The sequence below is a fragment of the Polyodon spathula genome, chromosome 4, assembly GCF_017654505.1.
Source record: "Polyodon spathula isolate WHYD16114869_AA chromosome 4, ASM1765450v1, whole genome shotgun sequence".
In the NCBI taxonomy this organism is placed as follows: domain Eukaryota; kingdom Metazoa; phylum Chordata; class Actinopteri; order Acipenseriformes; family Polyodontidae; genus Polyodon; species Polyodon spathula.
Genome location: NC_054537.1, coordinates 77390266 through 77416560, shown reverse-complemented (window position 1 = coordinate 77416560; position 26295 = coordinate 77390266). Strand labels below are relative to the sequence as shown.

The window sequence follows — 26295 nt, the reverse complement described above, 5'->3', positions numbered from 1 at the left end:
CTTTAGAAGATTAAATGAAGTGTTAAATGAGGCTCTAGAACATGTATGTGTATATATATTTTTTCAAAGCCAGACAGTGTTTTAAAATTAAATAAACATGTACTGCAAAACACTGCAAAATCACCCTAAAAGTAGCTGATTAAGTTTATTTAGTCCTAAAGTACAGTTAGTAGAGGCTATAATTTAGCTCAAACTTTTTCCATCTGCAGCCATCTTCAACATATGTGCTACCTTCTACAATCAATAACTCTCTTACTAACACAGCAGCAGCTCCCCCCTTTACCTGCATACAGTACTTTGGTTGACATCAGGTCTCCATTGCATCTACATCCAATCATGGTTGATGTGACCAGATCTATGACAACATATCAGCTATAGCACCAAGCTTCTACCACCGCAGCTCCTATGTCTAGATTCACCAGTCCACTTGTTACCAACTTTTGCCTACATCTGTTCATATTCTGCACTGTCAACAAGGGAATGTGGGTATAAAAGGGCAAGTACCTGCACTGGGATTGCTGCCAGGTTTTTTTTTTTTTTTTTTTTTTTTGCTTTTTTGTTGGTTTTTTTTTTTTGGCACGAGGGTTATTCTGTAATTGGCGTAACTTATAAAAGACTGGTTTAAATTTCTGACACTTACTTTCTGTGAAACTGCTATTCCCTTTTAGCACCATCTTGGGTTTGAGATTTGATCCTGGAACATATAACACAAAGTAAGGATTAAACAGTAAACAAAAAATATGACCGGTGCTTTACACATTTTGTTTGCAGGTTCTGGGAGTTACCTTTTCAGGTTACATATTTATTTAGATTTTTAAAATGCACCATTTTGCTGTACTGTACATTACAATTTGATTGTAAGTTTTTTTTTTCAATAAGGTCAGCTTGATATGGATAGAAAATGCTTGTTACCCTCCCCAATAGATTGTTCCTCGCTAACAGTTAAACTATTTAGTATCAGCAGCTGGGCAGGCCTGGGATGAGACAGCATGCTGTCAAAAACAGTGTTCCACTGCCATCCAATCAGAAATCTGTTAACCTGTGGAGCGAGCCAATATTGTGCAGTACCTTATCCAATCAGCTCACTGCCTCCTAAGAGAGCTTTATAAATTGTTCTGCAGCTTTTTAATATTGTGGAAAAGGAAATGCCAGAAATCTGACCAGCAACAAAAGTAGAAGACAACAGACAGATTGGAGGGAAGTTAATAAACAGAGAGGACAAGATGATAAGACTCCAGGCAAGAATTGTGCAACTATTTTTCTTTTTCGTTTCGATGCTGGTGAGTTGAACATTTCTCTCTAAAATTACCATAAATTAGGAAAGAGTTAGTTATTGTTATTTACCAACAGAAAGTGATTGTGAACATATTAGCTGTTCTTACGGTACTGAGAAACCTGTTTGCTTTTCCTTAATATTTTCCACCATTTAACCATTTGTTTGTAAACTTAACTAACGCGGTTCTGCAATAGAATATTTGCTAATCTAAAAGTATGGAGAACGAACAAAATTGCCTTACAAATACATCAGGTGGAATGTCTTTATAAACGGTTAATCGTGTTATAGTAGAATGTACTTTAAATACCACAGATACATAACACAGATTAAAGCATAGGGAACGAATACAGTAAACCATCGGTGCATCTCAATTTATACACATTTGCAATTGCAAGCCTAATGTACCACCAGTCGCTTACCTGGTATTTCTTTTTCACAGTTCTGGTCCCCAGTGAGTGCCCAGCCATGCCCATCTCAGTGCAAGTGTCCGACCGAGCCTCCTATATGCGCTCCTGGGGTTCAGCTAATGCTGGATGACTGCGCGTGCTGCCTGGTTTGTGGCCGGCAGCAAGGAGAGGCTTGCTCAGAGAGAAACCCGTGCGACACCCGCAAAGCTCTGCGCTGTGATTACAGTGCTGATCCGAGGAAGACAGTAGGAGTCTGCATGGGTGAGAAAAAAATGCTGTTATAATCGGCGCCGCTTTATCGGGACGCCCCTGCAGAAGTACAAATATCCAGAATAAGCGGCTGTCTAAAAACAGGCATTTGCGACGACCTAAGTCACATTTTTCGTTTTTAAATGAAAAGGAAACGAATACAATCACATTATGATTACATGTTAAATACATAATTTAAAATACGAGTCTTTTTTTATTATTCTTAAACAAAATTAATAACTGTTTTTTTTTTTTTTCTACATTAAATGAAAAATAATGAAATCACATCTTATCACAAGGTGAGGCATCTGCGAAGTGGACACGCCCACTTTTTTGCAACGGTAGCCTGAGAAACCACAGGAGACTCCAGCTCCAAGAGTCATAGGGTAAACACGTTACCACTGCACTGTGCTTCGCGAAACTGCCTTGCTCGGAACAGCCATCATTTGAAAATACTGTATCCGAATTAAACGCCACAAATAACATTGGGAAGAACCGTTGTATCCCATTTCAGCAGATATCCCGATTAAGCGGCGCCGACTGTAATATAAAAAATGCCCACAATTAAAATAATCAGGTTCGCGTTTTTTTTTTTTTTGAGAACAGTTTTAAAAACTGCATTTAATGTTCCAGATAAAATGGTTCATTCTTCTTATGCAATTTGTTGAGAAAAAAATGGACAAATGTTACAGTTGCAAACAGCTTGTTGCATTCCCTCTTGTCAGCAAGCTGTGTAGATGACTCTGAACAAGTCAAACTGCTAAGTTTCCCAAGGCATTCGGAAGATGTAATTTGGAAAAGTGAGTCCAGCTTATATCTGCACAACTTGAATGGCTTGCCTACCAAGTTAAACCTGAGTTTACTCGACGAGCACAGAATCAACCATTTATAACTGTTGGTGCAGATGCAATACAGGCTACAATGGTTTATACTTGGTGTGTCATTATGCTAAAGTCAAGCTACACACAAAATGCTGCACTGTGTGTCACATGCTGTAAACGGTTACATGCAACTTACTGCACAATCTTTATTGAGTTACAACATGGTTAGGTTTTATACTCTAGAATTCACTTTTGGAATCAGTTTTTGTAATGAACAAATTAAAAGCAGCTTCTTTAACTGACAACTTTTAACAAAGGCCTCTTGTCTTTTGTAGCCCGGGAAGGAGACATCTGTGTCTTTGATGGCTCTGTCTATCAGAATGGTGAAACATTCCAGCCTAGCTGCAAATACCAGTGTGCCTGCAGGGATGGCCAGATCGGCTGCGTGCCACGCTGCAACCTCGATGTGCTGCTCCCAGGCCCAGACTGCCCCATCCCCAGGAAAGTCCAAGTTCCAGGAGAATGCTGTGAGAAGTGGGTGTGTGACTCCAAGGCAGAATCACCCCTTGGGGGTTTTGCGATGGCTGGTGAGTAAGTGCTTACAGTCATAACATACTGGTCAGGGACTTTCTTAGTGTTATTGTCAAGAAGTTTCACTCAGAAACATTGGACCCTGTTTGATTTTTTAAAAATATGTACTGTATAGGAACAAATTCAAGAAAGAGAGTCTTGGAAGGCAGATTATATGTAGATAAAGCACGACATGCAAAACCCTTAACTACATGTTATTTTCTGTTAAGTATTACATCTGAGTGGCATATAACTGAAATTCCATGCGTCAGGGTATTAGTTTAGCTTTCAAAAGAAGGATGTATCCATTAGGTAAACCAGCTTTTGGGCATTTTTGATGAATGGGACAACTGCTGCCAATAAACTTATTGTTCTTTTTAAACAGCTTACAGACAGGAAGACACCTATGGAGTTGACATCTTTGATCCCAGCATTAACTGCATTGAACAGACAACAGAATGGGGTGCCTGCTCCAAGTCGTGTGGAATGGGGGTGTCCACACGGGTCACCAACAGGAATCGCCGCTGTGAGATGGGCAAGCAGAACCGCCTGTGCATTGTCAGACCATGTGAGAAGGAACATCAGAAGCAGACAAGCAAGGTATGAGGCAGAGAATGGCTTTAATCTTTTGAAAAACAATTTGAATACTAGTCTTTCTGCTTTTGAAACCATGAAGCCTTTTTTTATGGCATAAAGCATTACTTTTATTTTGATCTATTGTCCTTATTCTAAAACCTTCCCACATAACCATTTATTTATCATGACTATAACTGTCAAACAGGATTGGCTAGTATTAAGTTTGTTGCCGCCTTATTGCAGAAGCTTATAAAAAGTAATGCCAAAGGTATATAAACCTTTAAATAATGTTGCTTGACATTTTCATGCCAATGTGAATTAAGGCAGACACACACCAATTAAACTGATTAGTAAATTGTTTTTTTTTTTACCTTGTCATTGAAACACACTTCTAGTCAAATGTCATTTCATTAATGTTCTTGTAGTATTTTTCAATTCTACACTGTTCAGTGTATATGTTTAATTTTAGATGATTGCAACATGTGTTGTCTGTACTGTACATCACTCGAATGTGCTCTGACCATTGCTGGTCCAGTATTCCAAAGAGGAACATTTCATTATGCATTTGTATGGACTAAACTGTTTCTTTTACAAACATAAGCCTGTTTTTTTTTTCTTTCTCTGTGAATCAGAAGGGGAAGAAGTGTTTCAGAACTAAGAAGACTGTGAAGCCAACGCACTTTGAGTTTAAGAACTGCACCAGTGTACATGCCTATAAACCCAGGTACTGCGGCGTGTGCAGTGATGGAAGGTGCTGTACCCCACATAGCACCAAAACTGTGCAGGTGGAATTCCAGTGTCCCAGGGGAAAAACCATCAAGAAGACAATGATGTTCATCAATACCTGTGCCTGCCACAACAACTGCCCAAGGGACAACGCTGTCTTCCAAATGTCAGACCCCATGTTCAGTGGATTTAAAATATAAATAGTGTGGTACTTTTTTTTTCTTTTCTTTCAGGTGATTATTGAATGTGGTTGTCATCATTATAAAGGGACAGTGTATACGAGCACGTTTACATTTTTTAACACAAGTACAGTAATATCAGTCACACATTGTAATTCAGAAACTATTATTGTAATATTCAGAGCCTGTACTCTTGTACTGTATTAGATAATATAGCCAGATAAACACATTGTTACATCAGAAACTTAGTAATCAGGTGCTTTGAAACAATATAAGCTTAAAGGTGCAACGCCCCATATTTATTTTGCTTCTTTAGCTATAACAGAACTTTAGGATTTAATTTATAATCGGATACTGCTGCAAGTATTAGTGACATAATTGGGAGCAAGCATGTGTCCCTCTAGATAAAACCGGCATTGATTTAAACGCTGGACCTCAAGGTTTTCCTTCTGACAAAGTAGAGCTAGAATAATGCAGTAAACATGAGACTCAAGTTTTACACTTTAGTTGTACCATATTGTGAAGAACTGCAGCTTGAAGCAAGATCTAGTAAAAAAAAAAAGCTTTGAGGACACTGTTAATTTAATTTGCACCACTAGACACTACAGACTGCAATGACAAACTAGCATGTTACTAAGACTGTAAATGCTTGCTCTATATGTTTACCCTGTTGGTTATTGTGTGCGTAAGGGAGGGAGGGGAAATCTAATTTCCATGATGCGTAAGGAATTTGTAAATAGAAAATCTATACTGTGTGTATTTCACCCAATGTGTAACATGTATGACAATGACAGGCATGACTGCAGTTCAAAGTTATGTCATTAAAATATGTATTTTTTATAGAAAATGGTTTGTGTGAATATTTCTACCAGGTCTCCATTTCACATGTATTTTATCAGTACAGTACAGTGTCACAATGCCTGGAGTAACAGGAGTACTGGGTGGTGTGAAAAGCCTGGATAACAAACACTCTGAAGTCCAAGACAGAAAACTACTGCAAGCTTGTAGCTATAGGTGTTTCAAAAACACAAACCCTGCCAGTTATGAACCTTTGTAGTCTGAACTGCTGGGCAAATGTCTGTAACTGAATTTCATGCTCTAAATACAAAACAGCTAAACAAGGTATGTTTCTTAAGAAAAAAATAAAATGAAAAAGAACATGGTCAGTAAAAGAGAGTTTAGCATGTAATGTTGGCTGTCTTCAACAGCCTGATATGAAGAGTGAGCATAGGGTTGTTGCTGAATGACTAAAACATTTATAATAATTATTTTATTCCACTCTAAAAATAGGGTTAACCCCTCAAATCTAACACACCAACAACCAGTATAAGCATTTATTTGTACATTTTTAAGAAAAGTAAAATATTAAATAAATGATCCTATCTGACAAGTATTTGTTGTATTCATAATAAAGCCCCAGGGAACTCTGTTTGGAAACACAGAAGACATGCAACTGTGTTTGACCTCATTCTTAAACTTGTTTATTACAAATCACTTATTAATCTTTCCAAGTAAAAGGATGAGTAACACAACGGACTGTACAGCGAGTGTGACTATTGTTAACTGAGTTATAAAAGCATAACTTGATGGGTCAGGACTGGCAGTCACACTGAAATGGCTTACATGTTTCTTCTTTTTTAATGGATGCGGTACATTTTGACTTGTTACCCGCTTTCGTTTCAGTGCAGTATTCAAGTGCACCACCTACTGTACTCCAGGTTACAAATCACAAAATATAATAAAATATATATATATATATATATATATATATATATATATATATATATATATATATATATATATATACATGTGTACTTTAATTGTTTTGTTTTGTAACTGAGATGCTTATAAATAATGTGCATTTAATATAGACTGGTATATTGACTGATGTGGTCCAGGTTATCCATTGCCTTACAAGTAAAAATACAGTTGATTGCTTTGTGTTCGCAAAATAGAGATTACATAATTATACAATGTATTAGAACATGTTATAATAACTTAAGCCTTGACCTGAGTTATTATAACATATTCTGATGCACTACACTGATAGCCCATTTCTTGTGATGAAGCTACTGCTACTAAGAGATCATTACATTGATTGCAGATACTTTGTTATTATTCCTTGAATGCCCAGATCAATTGCTCCAGTGTCTGAAGAATGGACATCAGACCATTCTGTGAATGGCAGACGTAGGTCTGGTCTTCATGCGAAGGAGGTCTGGGACTGGTCTGTTACTGTTTTGGTAGAAATCCAACCCTGTTATCCACTCAACGTCTGTAACTTTACTTTGGTGGAACCACAGAAGGTTTTCAACCCACTTGGACTCATCATCCTGGTTCTGCACAGAAACAAAAATTGGGGGGAAAAAAGGTGTAAATACCTTACAATTTTTCCCCTCTAAAGCAAATAAAGGAATTTACCATTTCTATTGTCAATTGCAATCAATTTCACTAAATAAAAAAAATATATATATAATTGAATCAATTGCAAAGTCTACCCACTTTTCCTCTCCTACTAAGAATGCGTGCACCCATCAACAGGCATAAACTAGGCATAAACCTAACCATAAACCTAACCCTAACCCTAACCCTAACCCTAACTCTAGAGAACCACTAGTTCAGTGGTGCTGAATACATATGTATATCGAGAGAAACTGTTCTCCAGTTGTGATTAAGCTTGAAGGGACATTCTTTACCACAAGTTGTTTATGTTATTATCTAGGAGTATGAAGCCCCTTATTTGTATGTATGCCTTTCAATCAGTATGTGAATTCCATACAGGTACCAAGAAGTGCAAATTCAATTGATAAAATAGATTTGTATTTATAAAAACAGACTTGCAACCCAATTATATTGCTCTGTATACAGTATGCCAGCAAATCAACCAAACCCCACTTGAACACACACCACCACGGACACCCACTAATATGAAAAGATCCTAACTAAGTATTCATTCTCAGGATTAGGAATGTGCAATACATTGTCATTCTCGACTTACATTGCAAATCTCACTGTTGTCTTGTCTGTGGGGCATAATGAAGGAAACTGTCTTCAGTGCTTTTTTACAATCCAACACTGACTGAGATCCATTGTCACAGCTGGTCAGCACCGCAAAATAATGTGTTGGAACTGGTATGTTTGTACCCTTAACAAACCTATGAAGAAATGAAAAACAGAAGCACTTGAAGGGGGTCAATCTAGTTTACAAAAGACAACAAGCTCTTCTGTAACTGCTTACAGCATTTATCAACTGGACTCCGTCCCTCACTGATGATTCTAAACTTTATGTTTCAAAAGTAAATGGGCTACCATATCATAGTCCAAGAAAATTGTGGATATAATACCAAAGGTTCACTGCAGTAAATTGTGATAAAAGCATAGTGAAAATATACTGTGGACATTTTTGGCACCTGAATAAAGAGGCGATAGTAGGGATGGACACAGAAAATGTAATGAAATAACATGGTTAATGCAGTAAGTACCAGAGAAAAAGCATGAATAGATTTAACTACCAGTCTCTTGATCCACAAATATCTTTAAATGTTACACAAACGTTCAATAACTGTCTGTTCTTAATTAATTCTATTACTGTAAAAAGAATAGAGTACTTACCGTCTAAATTGATCAGGAGTATCAACGCGTCCATCGTAGTTAAAATCAAATACTGGGCCAGACACTACGTTCACACCATTGTACTGACTGGCATATTTCTTCAAGAGCATACTGTGGAAGTAGTCCCAGATTCCTAAACACAAAAATAATTGACACCCATTATAAAAGTTTACCATGCACAATATTTGCACGGTAATGGTTTTCTAATGTTTATATAAAACATATCGCTTTGTGATGGTGATCCACTATGAAAGGCGATATATAAAATAAATATTGATTGATTGATTGATTGATTGATTTACCCAGGTATGTTATGTTTATTAATATGCTTCATACTCTTTATAATATCGTACCTATGCTATACCATGCTTTCACTAGGATTTATTATACTTTGCTATGCTTTTACTATGGTAAACTTTTATAATAAACATTCAGTTTGTTTTTTGTGGATTAATTGACTAGAGTTAATGTACAAAATGTACAAATACATTCAATACCACTTTCATGGGGTTTAAAATGATAGAAATCTGTCTTTGTCACTGAATTTCAAAGCTTAAAGTTTAGTCCCCTTTAAATAAAAACATGCCCCTCTGTTCCTGTTGAGCACAGTATCTGCAGAAAGATGACTGGCTATACAGTTTAACTTTGAAAGCATTGCCACCTAGTGGTAATTGTATTGAGTTGTTGTATCTAGTCAACTCTGACTTACTTTTAAAAGCAGGGTACATGGGAACAACATTGCTCATCAAGAGGGCATCATACTGCTCATCTTGTGTTTTGTTCAGATCTAAAGAAAAACGGAAATGGTATTGTTTAACACAGGTTACAAAAAAGAAATGCCCAAAGATGGAAAGTTGGTGCTTTTGTATTCAGTTAGTTAGTTATTTAATTAATTGTAAGTTAGTATTCAAATAGTCTTGTCTGTTTCCCTCCAATTTATAATAAATACATTTTTTAAAAAAAATCTGAAAATATAAAAAAAAGGAACAATTAAAATGGTACTTTAATTAAATGCCATAATATGAAACCTATGATTGTATGTCTTGTATAAAGAAGCAGATTACAGACTTACTTGGTGGATAAAGAAAAGCCTGTGTAATACCGGTATCACCAGCGTTGAAATCACACCGTAGACTTTGGTTTGCTGGAACACGCACATCAGCTCTCAAGCAGTTTGGTATGATGTCTGGCAGTGGGTCAAGATTTGTCTGCAGTGATAAAGTGATAAACAGAACCGTAATAATTAAAGATCCATTCATTTATAGCACAGCTATGATAACTCACAAGGTTAAGTGACTTGCTCAGGGTCACACAGTGAGTCAGTGAGTGAGCTGGGATTTTACTGGGAACCTCCTGGTTACAAGCCCTTTTCTTTAACCACTGGACCACACAGCCTCCTATTACAAGCTCTTATTTATAAATAAGAAAAGTGAGTCCTTGTTTGGTTAATCATTGTACGGCAAAATGAAAGAATGATAAAGCATGAGAAATGTTTTATTATTATTATTATTATTATTATTATTATTATTATTATTATTATTATTATTATTATTATTATTATTATTATTATTATTATTATTATTATTATTATTAGTAGTAGTAGTAGTGGTTAATAATAATAGTATAGATATTCTTCTTATTATTATTATTATTATTGATATTATTATTGTTTTTTAAAAGACTTGGAGCTTTGGCTTAAGCAAATATAATGGGATTCTTACAGGTTTCTCTACAGTGAAGGAAGTCCAGGTTGGCATAAGAGTTTTTTTGTTGTAGGCGCTCACATAACCAAGCTGATACAGCAGACAGTAGTCCTCACTGGAGCGCAGAACTCTGGGTCTTCCGAATGGCATGTGTGTCTGTCCAGAGTTAGTTACTGAGCACACAGACGAGAAGACAGAAGATATAAAAAGTTATAGAGGATGCACTCTCCCACAAGTCATGGCGATACAAAATATGTGTGTAAAATATACCTGTACTTTACCTTCATTAGCTGTCAGGTTGAGCCTTTCATTCTTATTGATCGTGCCCTGGGAAAGACAGGAGAATCAATTGAGTTGGGTCCATAGTTCTTAAAGCAACTAAAATGAATACTTCACTTGCAGCTGGAAGAAGTTAAATAAATGTAAGTTGAATGGTGATGAGTCACAATCCTTTGTGGGAAGCCTGAGGCAGTTGCCCCAAGGTTTCAGTATGTCTCCCTTGGACACTTAAACATCCTGCTTGTATTCCGTGTGTGGCACACTAATGCATACCCAACAAGCATCAGCAGCCACATCCATATCCATGTAGATAACTTGAGCAACACCACAATACAGTGCTAGTATGTTACGCACAAGTTTTACTGTCTGTGTAGAAATATCATCATTTCTATAACTCAAGATACCAATTGGTTGTGGATAGTAATATCATTCACTTTTAACTTATTGAGTATGTAAACATGTGGCTGACTTTTGAATAATCTAAAATGCATACCAATGCAAGACAGGAACAGTTTAATTTGTCATCAGGTGTCAGAGTAATTAAAGGGCATGATCCAGGTTTAGTCATCTCTGTAGGGAATAAAGGAATGAACCACGGCTTTCTCAATAGGTGATTCATACTGCCATGAGTACCATTGTTAGGAGCTGGGTGAACTTCTAACAGATCTGTAAAGAGAAGCATGTTGGTGCTCTTGTCACTTTTAACTGTCTATAAACTTCCTGAAAGATTCTGCAGTTACAGGTACTTATAACAACTTACCACACATGAGGTTATAAACCTCTACATTGGCAAACGGCTCCACTTCTGTTTTATAAAGAAACTTCGGTCCATATGCAATAAATAATGCCTGAAATGCAACAAATCAAATGAGAAAATAAACTGTAGGCTGTTGTTGAAAATGTAACATGGTAAAAATTGATATCAATGCAATCTAACCCAGCATAACTACAGTGTAACATTTATTAGAAAATAATTAATGGGGTCAACAAGGCGCCGTTATCTTTCACATGTTTATTTAGCACTTGTATGTTTTACTGCTATCATTTTGCATGTTGATTTGATTAGTGCGCATTTTATATATTGTTGTCAGATACTTTGTAGTTAATTTGTACTTTCTAGTAGCCTCTTCACTTAGTCCCCTTGATATGCCTTATTGGGTACCAGCTCATTGAATTACTGATAGTTTTATGCACACAAATATAAATAGCCCACTTCTCTTACAAATCCTGGGGGTTTCTACCTCTCTTTTGTCTTGGGATTTTGTTTGTGCAGGAGTGGGAACACAGTGTTGGTGTTTGAAACAAAGAGTAACAGGGGGAAGTGAAGAACGCGTATAAATGAACTTTTCTCATTCATCTTAAGCCGGGTGAATAGTGAAGGTGAGCAAACAAAGTGATTTTAGCCTGCCAGTAGCCGACTGGAATTTATGGTACTGAAATTAAAGTAAAATATTGTGATACTGATTTTTCTCTCTCTGATATTCCCTCTCCTGCACCGACATTGTGTGTGTGCATGTGTGTGTGTGGGTTTTGTTCTTACACTGGCCAGTGTGTTCTCATTAAATAAATCCTCTAGCTTTACTAGATGTACAAAGCTCTTTGTAATGTGAAGAATTGCAGTTTGCACTTTGTTGATAAAATAACTATTTCGACTCATTTTAATCACAACAACTACCTGTCAATGGAAAATCTGTCCTGAATTGAACAAGTGTGACCTTCTATAAGGATCTTGCACAATGTGTTACTGCTACTTTTAAAAGTGCTGTCCAATAAATACATTTCCATTGATGTTGTATTTATTACCTGCATGTTTTTCTTGGTGACACTATTCCCTCTATTTTAGACTTGCTATCGAAATAAATTATTATGTCATAATTTTGTTCTGTGCCTTATTGCACTGAATTGGCATATTCAGGTTACATATTAAAAACAACCCCTGTGTGTCTTAAATATTTCAACCCATTTTTGTACACCCTGTGCTAAAAAGGGTTTGCAAGATTAGCCCTTTCTCCATTTGTTTTGCTATTCCCCTAGGAACAGGTTGGTTAGAAAATCGTTAATAAAAGAAACAAAGCTAACAAAATCGCAACGCCATCGTTCAGTATCTAAAGTCTTCAATTTGTACTTGTACTTACTTGCATGCTAGAATAGTCATTGTCGTATCCATGAGTCCCTCCGTCACAATATGTGTAGGAGTCTTTACCTCTGAAAAAGTAACTAGTGTTATACAGCATTTGCCATGTATGACAAGTTTGAAGATATAGGGTTGCTTTATGAACCACGTACTTTCCCTGTTTTATGAGGCTATTCAATCAATCTTCCAGACACAGAAGTATAGGCCTTGCATGCGCCTTTGTGTTAGCATAAATACAAACAAATGAATGCTGCCATAGAGCTGGATAATATCACATATTTCACACATTTTAGACAGCATACATTTAATACACTAATTTGTTTTTCCTTCGATTTATGTTAATACAGGTTTAGAAGATAACCTTGGCATTTTCACTGCAGCACTAGTCTAGTGTCACTGCATTGACAATGGCAATCATGTGGTAGTGATAGTAAACAAGCCAACAAGCAGTTTCCATCGCCATCAGAGGAAATCTTCTATGTTGTTTGCATGTCAGAAACTGTGAAAGACAATAGAAGCCAGCTTACCTTGCAACTAGCCACTGAGTCTCCACTAGCAAAGTAATGTCTTCGATCCGTCTACTGTTGGCATAGTGGTACCTCTTCGGGGTGTGTTCTTTAAGGAATGGTTTAAATTTCTGTGCTGGCTTTTTGCACTATTTAATAAACAAAAATGTCTTGTTATATTTGATCACAGTTTATTAAGTTCCATGTTCTTATGGCCAATTTTTTGGATAAGTTAGACTTTTCCTTTCTTATATATATAAACTGCAAACTGAAAAGTTTTTATTTATGTTAACGTTCGAAAACACCATTATAAAGATTGTGAATTTGATTAATACTTTGAAGATCTGGAGCCCTTTATTGATTATTCACACAAACCAGCAGAAAATACTGTTAACTTACTGTCAAGTTTGCCACGAGTCCTACTGAATCAACTGAAAATGCAAATATTGTTATTCTGCATATCAAATGGCATTAAAGGTTATTTTCTAAGCATTAAACTGTGTATATTCAACGTGTCAGATGAAAAAGGTGATATTGTCTAAAATAAATAAACAAATAAATAATACAACAAAAAATCTAAATCAGTTAGAGGAGATTGTAAATATATATACAAATTGAAAGCGTGTGACATTATTTGGGAACATAGGGAGACAAGTCACATTACAGGCAAGTAGAATTAATTTGTTCAGCCTACAGAGCCATAAACTATGGGATTGTAAGTTCTTACCAATTGCCATTTTTATTTATAAAGATAAATGCACCTAATAAAGTAATCAAATAAGAAATCTCAGACATCTCAGTCTATTTGTCAACGTGATATTGCTTACATCCACTAGGGGCAGAGTGTTGCAGTGGGACTGGTTAATGGTTTTGCCGTGGTGTTCCTGATGCTCTTAGAGCTTAGACAAGACAGTGAGAGTTTTATTGAGGCCACAGTGGTCCTTTAAATTCACCAGGAAGCAATGGCTGAACAAAATATGTTAGTCAATAAAAACAACAAGAATGCATTAGTTAAGAAGAAGAAGAAGACGAAGAAGAAGAAGACGAAGAAGAAGAAGAAGAAGAAAAAGAAGAAGAAGAAGAAGAAGAAGAAGAAGAAGAAGAAGAAGAAGAAGAAGAAGAAGAAGAAGAAGAAGAAGAAGAAGAAGAAGAACTTACATGTTTGTTGATCTTCAGGCTTTGCAGCTCTAATTCGCCCAAAAGCACCCTGATAAATATAAAGGTCTTTCACATTGCTGATATAATCATTAAGAAACTCCATTCTCTGACAACTAGTTGACTCCATACCTGTAACAAATAAAATAAGTGCTTTAGCAACATACATCCCCCCCTAAAAAATAACAATTCTCAGTGTGTGTAAATGCAAAAATGTAAGTGTGGCAGACAGGTTCACCTATACAGCCACAAATTCTCTCAATTCATTCTGGTAAAGAATGTCCTCACTATTTTGATGATCAGATTTGCGTTAAAATTCAATTAAAGATGCCTCACTTACCATGGTCAGCAACTAGTAAAATGTTAACACATTTATGAAGGTTCAGTTGTTTCAGCCCATTCATTAACTGTCCCATTATCCCATCTACTCCCAGGAGAGCTTCAATTACCTGCAAAGGCAGGGTGTCAAAAAAAAAAAAAAAAAGTACATTTCATTAATAACTCAGATTGCCACGGTAGTAATCTTGGATGCTGAGCATAAACAAATCTGAAATCGGAGGGAGGCTACATTGATGAAGCCATAAATGCTGCAGCTGAGCTCTCTAATCTCAATAAGTGTGCATCTTATGTGCAGTACCTTTCAATGACTACAGCCTGTTTATACTCGCTATTGGTCAAGTGCTCACTTCCATGAGATGGGACACACTGGCTTCAGCAAAGGGTTCTAGATCATTGTTTTGTCTTTTTATCTAAGTTATCACTGCAAGTAGGAAGGATCCCATCTGTCCCAAAATGAGCCCCACGCTAATCATATTTCTACATGGCATCCTCTTCAGCTTGGGATCCTAATTTATATATTCCCAGTGGGGCAGAGTGGTAAACTGACAAAGTGTATCAAAACAATACAGGTCACATTTTCAAAGCGTTTACTACAATCTTTAATTAACTCCTATTGTAAAAAAAAACACTACAATTTCACTAAAAAAACAGAGAACTCTCAGTATGTTTTGTATCTCATTTTTTAACATTATCATTTCTCCTTTCAAAAACTAGTAGTTAATTCAAGAACGAGGAAAATAAGGCCCCAGGGTTGGTTTCACAGCCCCCTATTGACATTAAACTTGGACTATCTCACTTGAGGTAACATTAGGCAAGTGCAGAATTGCACAGGTTTCTTTTAGCATTGCTACATCAACTGACAGGTTTACCTTAGTAACCAATAGACATATTGTAAAGCAGAACACATAAAGACTTACCCCACCACTGACTGGCCCAGAATTGTGACCTGCCTTATCAGGTTCTTCCAAGTACAGGGTATAGAAATGTGGCCTAAAGTAGAAGATAAAATTGCATAGTTTTGTTCACTGAAAACAAATAAAGGTTGTGGCAATGCACGAACAAACAGTAATCTCTGAGGTCTATTGTTTAGTGCTGGGGTGTTCAACGGTGGTGGTGGTGGTGGTGGTGGTGGTGGGGGGGTACATGTACCCCTAGTGGTACTTCTAACAAAGGGTTATTGGAGTACTCAGGACAACTCAGAAATGCAAAAATAAAAATGAAAGTAAACAAAAATGAATGATCTCGAATTTCTTTTTTTTCTTAAACCTGTATTATATGATCTCTAAACCAGGGTGCATAAATATTTCATTTTTGTTGAGCAGCTCAAAGTTTACAATCTGGACTAAAGTTGTTATCCGTCTTTACACATTCTTGCTTTCGATTGAGCATATTTTCATTCTGATAGGCATGGCTGCATTTTGGTAACAGCAATAGCGGCTGGTTCAGTTGTGTTCGGTGTTTAATAGTATTTCCAAATTATTCTGTATATCATTTCTCGAGTCGAAAATTGATTAATTTCTTACTTGCAAAAAAAAAAAAAAAGAAAAGAAAGGAAGAAAACACAGAGTCTATAGAAAGTGCAAAACGACAAAGTTATACCGAGACCCTATGGATAATAAGTTTATCACTGTTATTTATTATAGTTTTATCTTGAGGTAAACACTTTAAATGGCATACATAATTCTGCTGGGATGGGAAGTAAATGGTAATGTGATGAACATCTCCAGTGCAGACTATTTTGCATTATTTATAATAACTTTGCAGAATAGAATATGTGTTTCCAAACAGATTCCCAAATATTGTCTTTTGAGTCTGTCCACCCAAAGACTAGTAATTACAAGTTTTAAGAATTACTGTTTGGTATCTTGACCTAAACCAGCAGTGTGTCAGTACCAAACTGTTGTGACATAAATGATATATTAAATAAACAGGGTGAACAAATAATCAGATTATTCTGCCTTTTATTGCAACTGTGGTGCCATTCAGTAATGCAAACACTGCAAAGGGATTCTTGAGCTGCAACCTTCAGATAGAAGGGGTACCGTTTAAATAAATAAATAAAAAGGCTGAAAACCACTGGTTTAATGTATTATTATTAAATATTACTTCTAATTTTGTACTCACCTGGCAATTGTAGTAGAGACTAGGGTAGTGTAACGGTTGATAAGGGTTTAATAAAAAGGCACAGTCAAGATTATTACCTTTCTTTTTCAGGCAAACTCAACCATTTCAGAAGGGTGTAAACTCTTTCTTCAAAGGGCACTTTTCTGCAATGAAAAATAGATATACATTAAACAGTATATTTTCACATGCCTGACAATTGTTTATTTGCTGATTATTTGGTTCACTTACCCATTATAAGGTGCATACATAGTAGGAAAACTTCCGTTGACTTTAACATCTGATCCAGGCCAGAAAACAGTCCCAGCCTTCAGTTCTTGGTACATCGCAGTGAGCCAGATCTTCAAATATAAACATACTGATTTTAGTAATGTGAAACACACAATTACTAATGCTTGGAAGATGGATGGACCAAATAATGTTAGGATATTAGGTCTACCACCACGGGTCATGATGTCTGTAAGTAACTTTCCAAGGTGGAGGTGATATTGGATCTTCACGTGGATGACAGCGAAATACCTGTGTTGTTGTTAGGTAGTAATAACCAAAGCTTAAAAAATATTTTAACCTCTAGTTAGAATAATAACTTTACTGGAAGTCCCTTGTCATTACTCTGTAGATTGTTAGACTTTGTTATTTGCCTGTGGTGTATACCTGCTTAACCATACAGCAGATTAAACTCTGGTGTTTATTTGAACCCCACCTGAAACATTAAACTCACTTTGCTGAACATTTAAGTGCTTACAACACAGCGTGTGCTAATTAGTTATTATAGCCTTGGTAATTAGCACTTTAACAACACAATTAATTTGAAAATAAATTGATAGGAATGAGTATCCTGATCCAAGTCTTTAAAGACTGCAGCGTCCTTACTGTGCAATCGCCTGAATGATTTGTCTTGTAAATTCATCACATTTCTAAAACTAATAAATTACAGTTTCTCAAGGAGGTATTATCGTCCTTTCCACTAGCACCTTCATTATCATCCTTTCCACTAGCACCTTCATTATCATCCTTTCCACTAGCACCTTCATGATCATCCTTTCCACTAGAACCTTCATGATCTTCCTTTCCACTAGCACCTTCACTATCTTCCTTTCCACTAGCACCTTCACTATCATCCTTTCCACTAGCACCTTCACTATCATCCTTTCCACTAGCATCTTCATGATCATCCTTTCCACTAGCACCTTCATTATCATCCTTTCCACTAGCACCTTCATGATCATCCTTTCCACTAGAACCTTCATGATCTTCCTTTCCACTAGCACCTTCACTATCTTCCTTTCCACTAGCACCTTCACTATCACCCTTTCCACTAGCACCTTCACTATCATCCTTTCCACTAGCATCTTCATGATCATCCTTTCCATCAGCACCTTCATTATCATCCTTTCCACTAGAACCTTCATGATCGTCCTTTCCACTAGCACCTTCATTATCATCCTTTCCACTAGCACCTTCATGATCATCCTTTCCACTAGCACCTTCATTATCATCCTTTCCACTAGAACCTTCATGATTGTCCTTTCCACTAGCACCTTCATTATCCTTTCCAGGCAGAACACAAACAGCCCTGTCTTGTAACCATGACTCCAGGCTAGAATGTTATAAAGGAGGAGCACTGTACAAGTTGTGACCTAATCTCTTGAAAGTGGAACACTACTCTATTTTATTCTTAATAAATAGCCACTGCAGCATTCAGCTTGCAACATGTTTCACTTCCAATCACCTAGGTGTAGGCGCCACTTTTATACTGTAATACGTTTTTTTCAAATTGGTACTTACAGGCTGACCAAGGTACCATCTTGGATTTGACTTTTCACTATTACTCAGGCTGAAAGAGGCTTTGAAAACAGGATCATACATGCTGTTGTCAACCAGTCCATGGGATTCTGGATACATGCCCTTGAGTGAATGAATAAATAATTAATATATACATAGATACATACATACATACATACACATTGTTATTCTCAAGGATATATCCTGGTAGGTAATAAACAGCATAAGATGCAATACAGACTCTTTTATGGTGTAATCTTATACCACGTAGCCAATTACTGATTTTGTTTTTCATATATTTTATAAGAAAATTTTTGTCTGAAAAAAGTGGAGCATCAGAGATTGGCGATGCCATTTTGTTTTTCAGAAAGATTTAATAGTTTGAGTATGATTATTTATAAAATTATTTAAAATAGTTTTAGTTGATTAAAGACCAAATTTAATGGACTTTTAGCTGGGTTTAAAAATGTATGACTGCCTTAAAAAGAGCACAGTGCACTGATAATGCATTAAACAAAACATAATAAAAAATACCAATCCACATTTGCAGTTTATTGCATGAATGTGCATTCCTTGAATTTTTTTAATTTAATTTTTCATTGTAAAACACTAAATAAAATGCTTTTTACAGTTAAAAATAATCTTACAGCAGCTTTTGAGAAATGATTTTAATTTGTAAAAGAGTGAAACATTTTATTTCTTAGAGGATTTATATTCAAAGAAGATTTTGTAGCTTTTTTCTTTAAAATTAAAACATTGCATTTGCTAATAAAAATTCACACATGATTTTCCCTTTTCATAAGCCGTATAACAAGAAAGATTAAGACTTATTCCATCGTTTATCCAGATTAAGTGTGACAAGTTATCAATTGTTATTCCACTGATAGCCTAACTTTGGTATATTGAATGATGTCCTGGGATTGGTTGGTTTCTACTGTTTACTTCACCTGGTTGCAAAGGTGTAAATTACCCCTAGACTGCCTAACAATGTTATTTAAAGTACTGAACTGATAGCCCATTATAGGTTTAAGTTAATGAATTGTGTTGTCCAGTGATTATCAATGAAGCTAATCCATTCAAAAAGTGTATTAACCAGGATCCAGTTAACTGGTTCCCAACATTAGCATAGAGCATTAGAAGAGATTAAGCAGAAATAAAAACAACCATGTAAAAAAGTGCTGAGCACTCATCCCCCAGCCTGCAAATCAGCAGATTGTCTACAAAATCTTCAAGAGCCAACATTTCATGAAATATGTAGCCTGAAATTCACCATTTTTATTTTAAAGTATGTTCTTATAACTAGAATACCTGCACGAGTTGAAGGACGTTCTGATAAACAACCTAGGCCTGTGGATAATGGATCACCTTTGACCCTGGCGTGTGTTACTGCTCTTATAAAATGGCACCTTCCCCTCCCCCCAAAGTGAATTGGTCAATGATACTGCTCCCTCTACTCTTGCCATTGTATAAATGGCTTCACTGATTTGAACGGAGTTGAAAAGCAGACTGTACCTAGTCTGCCTTCCCAAAACAGCTTTCCTTGCATTACAGTATGCATGGTAAAGGTTAAGTAGAATTATATTGTTTCCTTATGCAATACTTACAGTAACAATGGTGTAATGGTTTGGAAAAGTCATGGTAGGAAATGATGCCTGCATATAAGGAGAATGTGTTCCACATGTTTCTGGATAAAACATCAAATAAAATAAAAAGATGTGTGTTTCTTCAGAGAATTAAACATACATTAATGCTACTAGGAATGTTTAAATCTACCAGCACCTTTCATTTCACAACATATTCAATCTTAATACAGGCTCCAGACTGTCCAAAATGTATTTGGCCAGGTAATTTCCAAACCTAGTATTTTATTTTAAAGTAATGCAAGTGAGAATCACATAAACTTACATAAAACACAGCTTCTCTTTTTAAGTATACAGTATACATTCTGTTTATTATATGATAGACAAATGTAAAGACCACCTAATATTCGTCTTTCTAATTGAAGCCACACTTCATGATTTTAACATTGTACTTACTTAGTTTTTCTATCACTGGAATGATTTTGCTCCACGTCAGTAGATAGTCCGCTTGAAATCCATCAAGTGAAATAAGAATCACTGGTTGCTTTGAAAAACTTAATGGCACACAAGACACATAATATATTATTAAGAATCACTGGGGGATTTTTTCAAAGGGTAACTCCTTTAGTTTAAGAAAAAGTAATAAACAAAACGGTTTGTGTCCCTCTAATTTTTCTTGTAAAAATCTTTTTTTTTTTTTTTAAATCATTTTCTTTCTTATTACATCTGTGTATTGAACACATACCAATGTATTTTGTTTGAACATGTTATGATATTCGTTTTTAACTTTCCTTGCTAAATAAACCACCAGAGGGAGCCACAAATGTTAGAGACGGCAATAAGAAAGATCTCATCTTTTGAATAATTGAGCTCTCTCTGGTGGTTGATGTTACGAATGCAGTTTGCCTTTTGAAATATACTCATACAGACAAAGGGTTGGAGAATTTTTTTTTCTTCCCCCCATTAGTAATGATTTTGACTGTAGCTTATCTAGTTTAGGTATATACTGCAGTTTTTATATATGCAATCCCATGAAAGGGTACTGTTTTTTATTTTTACTTGAACCTTTTTTATATTTATCAAATTTGTATACAGTACATCAAAAACTTATTGTAATCCTACATTTTACACATTGCAATTGTGATTACAAATGACACAGCTGTTGTGCAATTAATTTGACTTCCCTTCTCATCTTACCTTGCTGGACACTGAGGAGCAGTTATCTCCTCACATGGATCTTCCACCCACTGGGACTCTCCTAAACAATGGAACAACAAACCTTGAAGTGCACAGTAAAACTACAGTGACAGAGAATTAGTTCACACACACACACAAAGTGTGTACATTAATAGTTTTAATAACAGAAACTGGATGTGGAAGTTGATGAGACCGGTGTTGTTTGTGCAGTGTCTTTGCATGTGCATTAATGCACAGTGTTGGAACTGTGGCACGGGTCTGAAAAAACAAATCAAATATGAAATGTCCTCCCTACTGGTGGTACAGTGGATGATTTATGACAAGACATTGTGCAAGTAAATAACTAGATATTTTATATATCTGTAATATATACTCATGGATGTGGGTTGTGAGACCACGAGGTTTAATCTATCATAAAGATGCAGTAACAACACCACAAGGTGTATGGAAGTGCTGTCGGTTCTGTCGGAACAGATACAAATGTCAATTGATCCTCTTGTTCCTGTCCAACTAAATAACAAACATTTCAATCACTTTCTGTTAGAATCAGTATATTAATCCACAAGCAATACACACAATTAGGCTCATCAACAAATGCTTCACTGATACTTTACCTTGACAAACATTTTTATAGTTTGTGCAGCAGTTGCCAAGAGTGAGGCAGTCTTCTGAGCAATGGCATTTACTCTCTAGAATTGGTTTTTCACCACACCGGGCTTTGGTGCATTCCCATTGTTGAGCTGAGGAGGCAGATATTTTAAAATAACTCTGCAAAGAAGGTATCATTACTTTCAGGCCATTAAACTAAAGAGCTTTTCATTTGGAACAAACTTCTATGCAACTGGAGTCTTATTTTCAATGTCATTTTCCTGTAACATACACCTGGAAACTTTCTTTGATGATATCATATGGGTTTAAATTTTGTGACAGAAATCTGGTAGTACTAAAATAAAGAATTCAGCATTTTGGACTTTAAATTACAGGGCCACAAAACATGGTACAGAAATATAAAGGAACAACCTTTAATTCCACCCTAGGGAATGTACAGTGCTGAATATTGGTACTCACAGAATCATGTCATGGGAAACACAAAAACAGTTAAAGCTCACATCACATGGTTAATGTGATATAATAGTGAACGAATGAGCTGAGGCCTAAACATGAGGCTATTCATAGTTATTTATAAATATATATATTTATATATATATGATGTAGTACCTGGCTGTAGGCAAACAGCTTCAAAGTCCTGGCAGCAATTGTTGCTTTCCACACAGAGCTTGTCACACCTACAAGCTTCAGATCCATCTTCATATAACTCATAGCAACGGTTCTTGCAGGTAGTGGGGACTTCAACTATTATAACAAAAATACAGAATGCTTAGCTATTTCTACCATGCTATCTAAAGAGGGGGAAACAAAATGAGTTTTCATTTTATCAATTTTATATATATATATATATATATATATATATATACACACACACACACACACACACACACACACAGAGCGAGAGAGAGAGATTTTTAAAAAGCATTTTTTATTTATGTTATACAGTACAGTTTCAATGTATGCTTTCAATTTAATTTGTTAAAAACTCCACTCAAAAACAAAATGTACATCTGTACCCAGTCATATTGTATTTTTCAGTTCGGACACAATCATTTCATTTGTTGTCCTATGGAGGTCTGTTTGTAAAGTTATTTAGAGGGTGTTTTAATAAACCTTTGCCCTGGATTGTTAGAGGTAAATTTGGGGTAACCCTTTAAAAGTCTACCGCAGTAAAAGCAAAATAGTGTAATAAAGCATAATGGGAAAAGCATGGACAAACTGAAATGAGTGTGCAAACATACTGTCGTAAACTTTTATAAGGGAACAAAGGCAAGGTGGTTGATACAATTCAGTGAGAGTCCCCAGTTCTGTAAATTGCTATAAATATATAGCTCTGGCTTATCTTGACAAGGGGAGGTGTTCAGCTAGTGTTCTCAACAATTCAAGAATATTGTAATATGAATAATTGGGAATGAAAACTTCAAACTTATTCAATACAAGGTCACCCAATAGAGTGTATTTTACATGTAAACCTTGTCCCAGTCTGGACCCAAAATGAGACTTTCATGCATGTGGTAGACTGAAATGATTTAAAATATGCGGTCCACTTCTAAAAGCCCTTAAAAAAACAAAGCAAATATTTCCTGTTTTTTAAATCATGTGTCAAAATATTTCTAAATATTAATGCAATGATTTTTGTTTGTTATTATTATTTACTTTTTGTAATCATTCATACATTATATTTTATTTATTTATTTATTTATTTTTAAATTGAGAATGCCCTTTGCTTGTTTTTAAGCTAATTTTAATAGAATGTCCCAACATAAAAACCTTAGTACGTGTGTGTTAAAATGTTTCATCTTACCATATCAGTGGCAAACCTACCTTTGTTTTTGCATTTTTCTAGCTGAAGCCCTAGACCAAGTCCAAGTCCAAATATAACAGTTACAATTGAGACGGCAAGAACACAAATCTATATACAAAAAAGGCAGCAAGTTAAAATCTCTACATCATCTGGATTGTGATTTATATATATATATATATATATATATATATATATATATATATATATATATATATATATATATATATATATATATAGTCAAAGGATTGGAAATCAAAAAGAGAGAGACTTTCTGGAGTTCAATGGATTTTATGTGGCTCAAGAGTCCTCCCTTGGGCTGCCCTGGCTTGCTGTAACTGGCAGACTATGTTATGCAGTGTATTGTAATAAGATAAAAACAATTAATAATCAACCATGCTACAAAGGTCAACAGTTTGACAGAGGTTAATTATGACTTCCCAAACCATTCACATTCTTTGCAATAACATACTATCACATCGAGATTGAAGAGTCACATCTTTATAATATTTTATTCATTTCCTTCACTGGGGATATGTATGTCTCTTATGTATCATGGCAATATTATTATTATTATTATTATTATTATTATTATTATTATTATTATTATTATTATGGTACATTTCAGAATAAATTCTTCAAACAAAGTATAGTTTGAAAAATATTCAGACTGAAATAATCAACTAATCCCAAGTGTGAGTTTGGTCTTAATTTGGTATTCGTTTACTTACCATGAATATTGATAAAGAAGTCAACAACAATCCAAAACAGTTTTATAAATAGTACATGTATCTTTAAATAGCTGAATGGGCCCACTCAAGTGTATTATATTATTTCATTACATTGCATTATTTTATATTTTAACCATTACATTTATTTATTATTACCAAACTGTACCATAACATGTATTCTTTATTACCATATAATACCACGCTACTTTGATTTATAGGGTCCTCCTTGTGCAAGCATCTCAGGGTGCTTTACAAAACTACAAAGGGCTTCAAACTGCTTGAACTGAAAAATATTGATTCACTCAGCATTCTGAATAGTGCCTGGAAGTGAGATACAAAGTGATGACACTCAGGAACTACATGTTCTTGTATTATAGGTTGTAAACAAGTTCTTGCGTTATCAAGAGATCATTATTGGTGACTCTCAAAGTACAGACCGATTTGTTAGGAATATAAGTAACTGGTGTATATAACCTATAAGTGTCAATATTTTTAAATCTGTGGTTTACTGGAAACCCAAATAAATGCTTAAACTAGCTTAGTTAAACTTTAAACTAGCTGCAACCTATTCAATGAAGCATCTGGGAACCCAGCAAGCAAGAAATTACAAAGATCAACGCTAGTTTGAGTAAATATGCTACCAGTTCGTTTAACACCTCATACAGCACTATACACTTAAAATAAACTTTAAAATAAAAAAGACCTACTTAACAGTACTTACAATAATAATTCTCCTTGTACTCTGTGCTGGAAACAGAGTTTTTCCAGCACCCATTGTTATGTCTTCTTCCTGTGGCTGCAATACAGAAAAATAGGCAAATATATGGTAAGTTTACTGCTGTAACATGAAGAAAATAATTGATTCAGCCAATCAACAACGAGATCAGTGACCTATGGAACACAAGGTACAAGGTCATATTTTCAGGAACAGGAAAAGGTGCAAAGTAGGCAGATAAGTCTCTCTGGGTGTTTACTAGGGAACAGTAGTTCAGATAGGAAATTAAAAGGTGTCACATGAATGTATAACAGCAAAATTACAATTGTTTGAATGATGTACTGTGGCAGGAAATGGCGTTGCGGTGATGTCAGTACAGAAGGAAGCACACACAGGTCAGGGAGCTGCAGTTTACAAAAGAAGCAACGTGCGCCGTTTATTAAATAACAAAAATAAATAAAATATTTAAACAAAAATAACACTGCGTTCACAGAGCGAAAATACATAATTTAAAACAGATACAAAAGCATGAATATAAAACACTAAGGTCAGGTTGAGCCATCTCCTTCACTGATCCTTAGTTATTTTAAATATCTCTCTCTCTCCTCTCGTTCTCCAGTTCCTCCTTCGAACACCCACCTGGAGTGTAGAGAGCTGCCGGTATTTATGCAGGTGATCAGCTCCCGATTAGTAACAAATTAATCACTTAATTAATTCGGGAGATGGCCACCTTCTGCACAAGTTTTTAATATGGATGGGGCTTCCCATCCACGCTGCAAAACAATAAAGAAAGCACATGGCGGTTCGCCATCATACAATGATTTCCATTACATGAGAGCAGATGTTGAACTTCATGCTGATTTGAACTCGACTCTCGCCAAGATAAGCACCAGCTAAGACGTTGCTTTGCAGTAAACTAATGTGATCCATCTGCATCTCCATCCATTTGCGTTGTTTTCCATCTGATGATGTAGATATCCCTCTGTCTGGTGTTGATTGCTGAAGTGTAATGCTGGCTCCAGGGATCAGCTCATTTTGCCTCCCCAGTGCATCAGCTCACACAACGGCTGCAATGCTGGCTCCGGAGATCAACCCAGTGCGGTCTCCCCAGCTTATCAGCATGACAACCGTCTGGATTGAACTAAGTAGGGTACATCTCTGGGGTCTTCAAGTGGGTACCTTTCATCCTCGGCGTTTCGTGACTAACCCACAACACGTCAAGAG

At 35.8% G+C, this 26295-nt stretch overlaps 2 protein-coding genes across 2 annotated transcripts; one reads left to right on the top strand and one right to left on the bottom strand.

Moving 5' to 3' along the window:
- The first annotated feature begins 1097 nt into the window (after window positions 1–1097).
- On the top strand, window positions 1098–5651 carry LOC121314891 (CCN family member 3-like). Its single transcript, XM_041248633.1, has 5 exons — window positions 1098–1280; window positions 1716–1944; window positions 3089–3340; window positions 3709–3923; window positions 4532–5651. Exons 1-5 carry the CDS (start codon window positions 1224–1226, stop codon window positions 4823–4825), a joined length of 1047 nt encoding a protein of 348 aa, XP_041104567.1. The 5' UTR covers window positions 1098–1223; the 3' UTR covers window positions 4826–5651.
- A 977-nt stretch (window positions 5652–6628) lies between these two features.
- Window positions 6629–25158, bottom strand: LOC121314890 (ectonucleotide pyrophosphatase/phosphodiesterase family member 3). The gene is made up of 25 exons (XM_041248631.1): window positions 25078–25158; window positions 23649–23736; window positions 22434–22568; window positions 21830–21955; window positions 21216–21276; window positions 20475–20572; window positions 20043–20122; window positions 18442–18561; window positions 16885–16994; window positions 16734–16799; window positions 15450–15522; window positions 14534–14642; window positions 14197–14325; window positions 13438–13469; window positions 13060–13187; window positions 12534–12603; window positions 11159–11246; window positions 10892–11064; window positions 10401–10446; window positions 10138–10292; window positions 9489–9624; window positions 9126–9203; window positions 8417–8549; window positions 7803–7959; window positions 6629–7143 (listed from the first exon to the last, which is right to left on the bottom strand). The coding sequence occupies exons 1-25, from the start codon at window positions 25129–25131 to the stop codon at window positions 6970–6972; spliced, it is 2619 nt and encodes an 872-aa protein (XP_041104565.1). The 5' UTR covers window positions 25132–25158; the 3' UTR covers window positions 6629–6969.
- Between the last annotated feature and the right edge of the window lie 1137 nt (window positions 25159–26295).

Excerpts from the sequence above, each read along its gene's own strand:
- LOC121314890 (XM_041248631.1), bottom strand. The coding sequence starts at position 25,131 with ATGGGTGCTGGAAAAACTCTGTTTCCAGCACAGAGTACAAGGAGAATT. Across the intron at positions 15,523-16,733 it reads AGTTTGCCTGAAAAAGAAAG|GCCACATTTCTATACCCTGT; the intron begins GTAATAATCTTG and ends CTTCTACTTTAG. Across the intron at positions 7,144-7,802 it reads ACAACAGTGAGATTTGCAAT|AACCAGGATGATGAGTCCAA; the intron begins GTAAGTCGAGAA and ends GTTTCTGTGCAG.
- LOC121314891 (XM_041248633.1), top strand. The coding sequence starts at position 1,224 with ATGATAAGACTCCAGGCAAGAATTGTGCAACTATTTTTCTTTTTCGTT. Across the intron at positions 1,281-1,715 it reads TCTTTTTCGTTTCGATGCTG|TTCTGGTCCCCAGTGAGTGC; the intron begins GTGAGTTGAACA and ends TCTTTTTCACAG. Across the intron at positions 3,924-4,531 it reads ATCAGAAGCAGACAAGCAAG|AAGGGGAAGAAGTGTTTCAG; the intron begins GTATGAGGCAGA and ends TCTGTGAATCAG.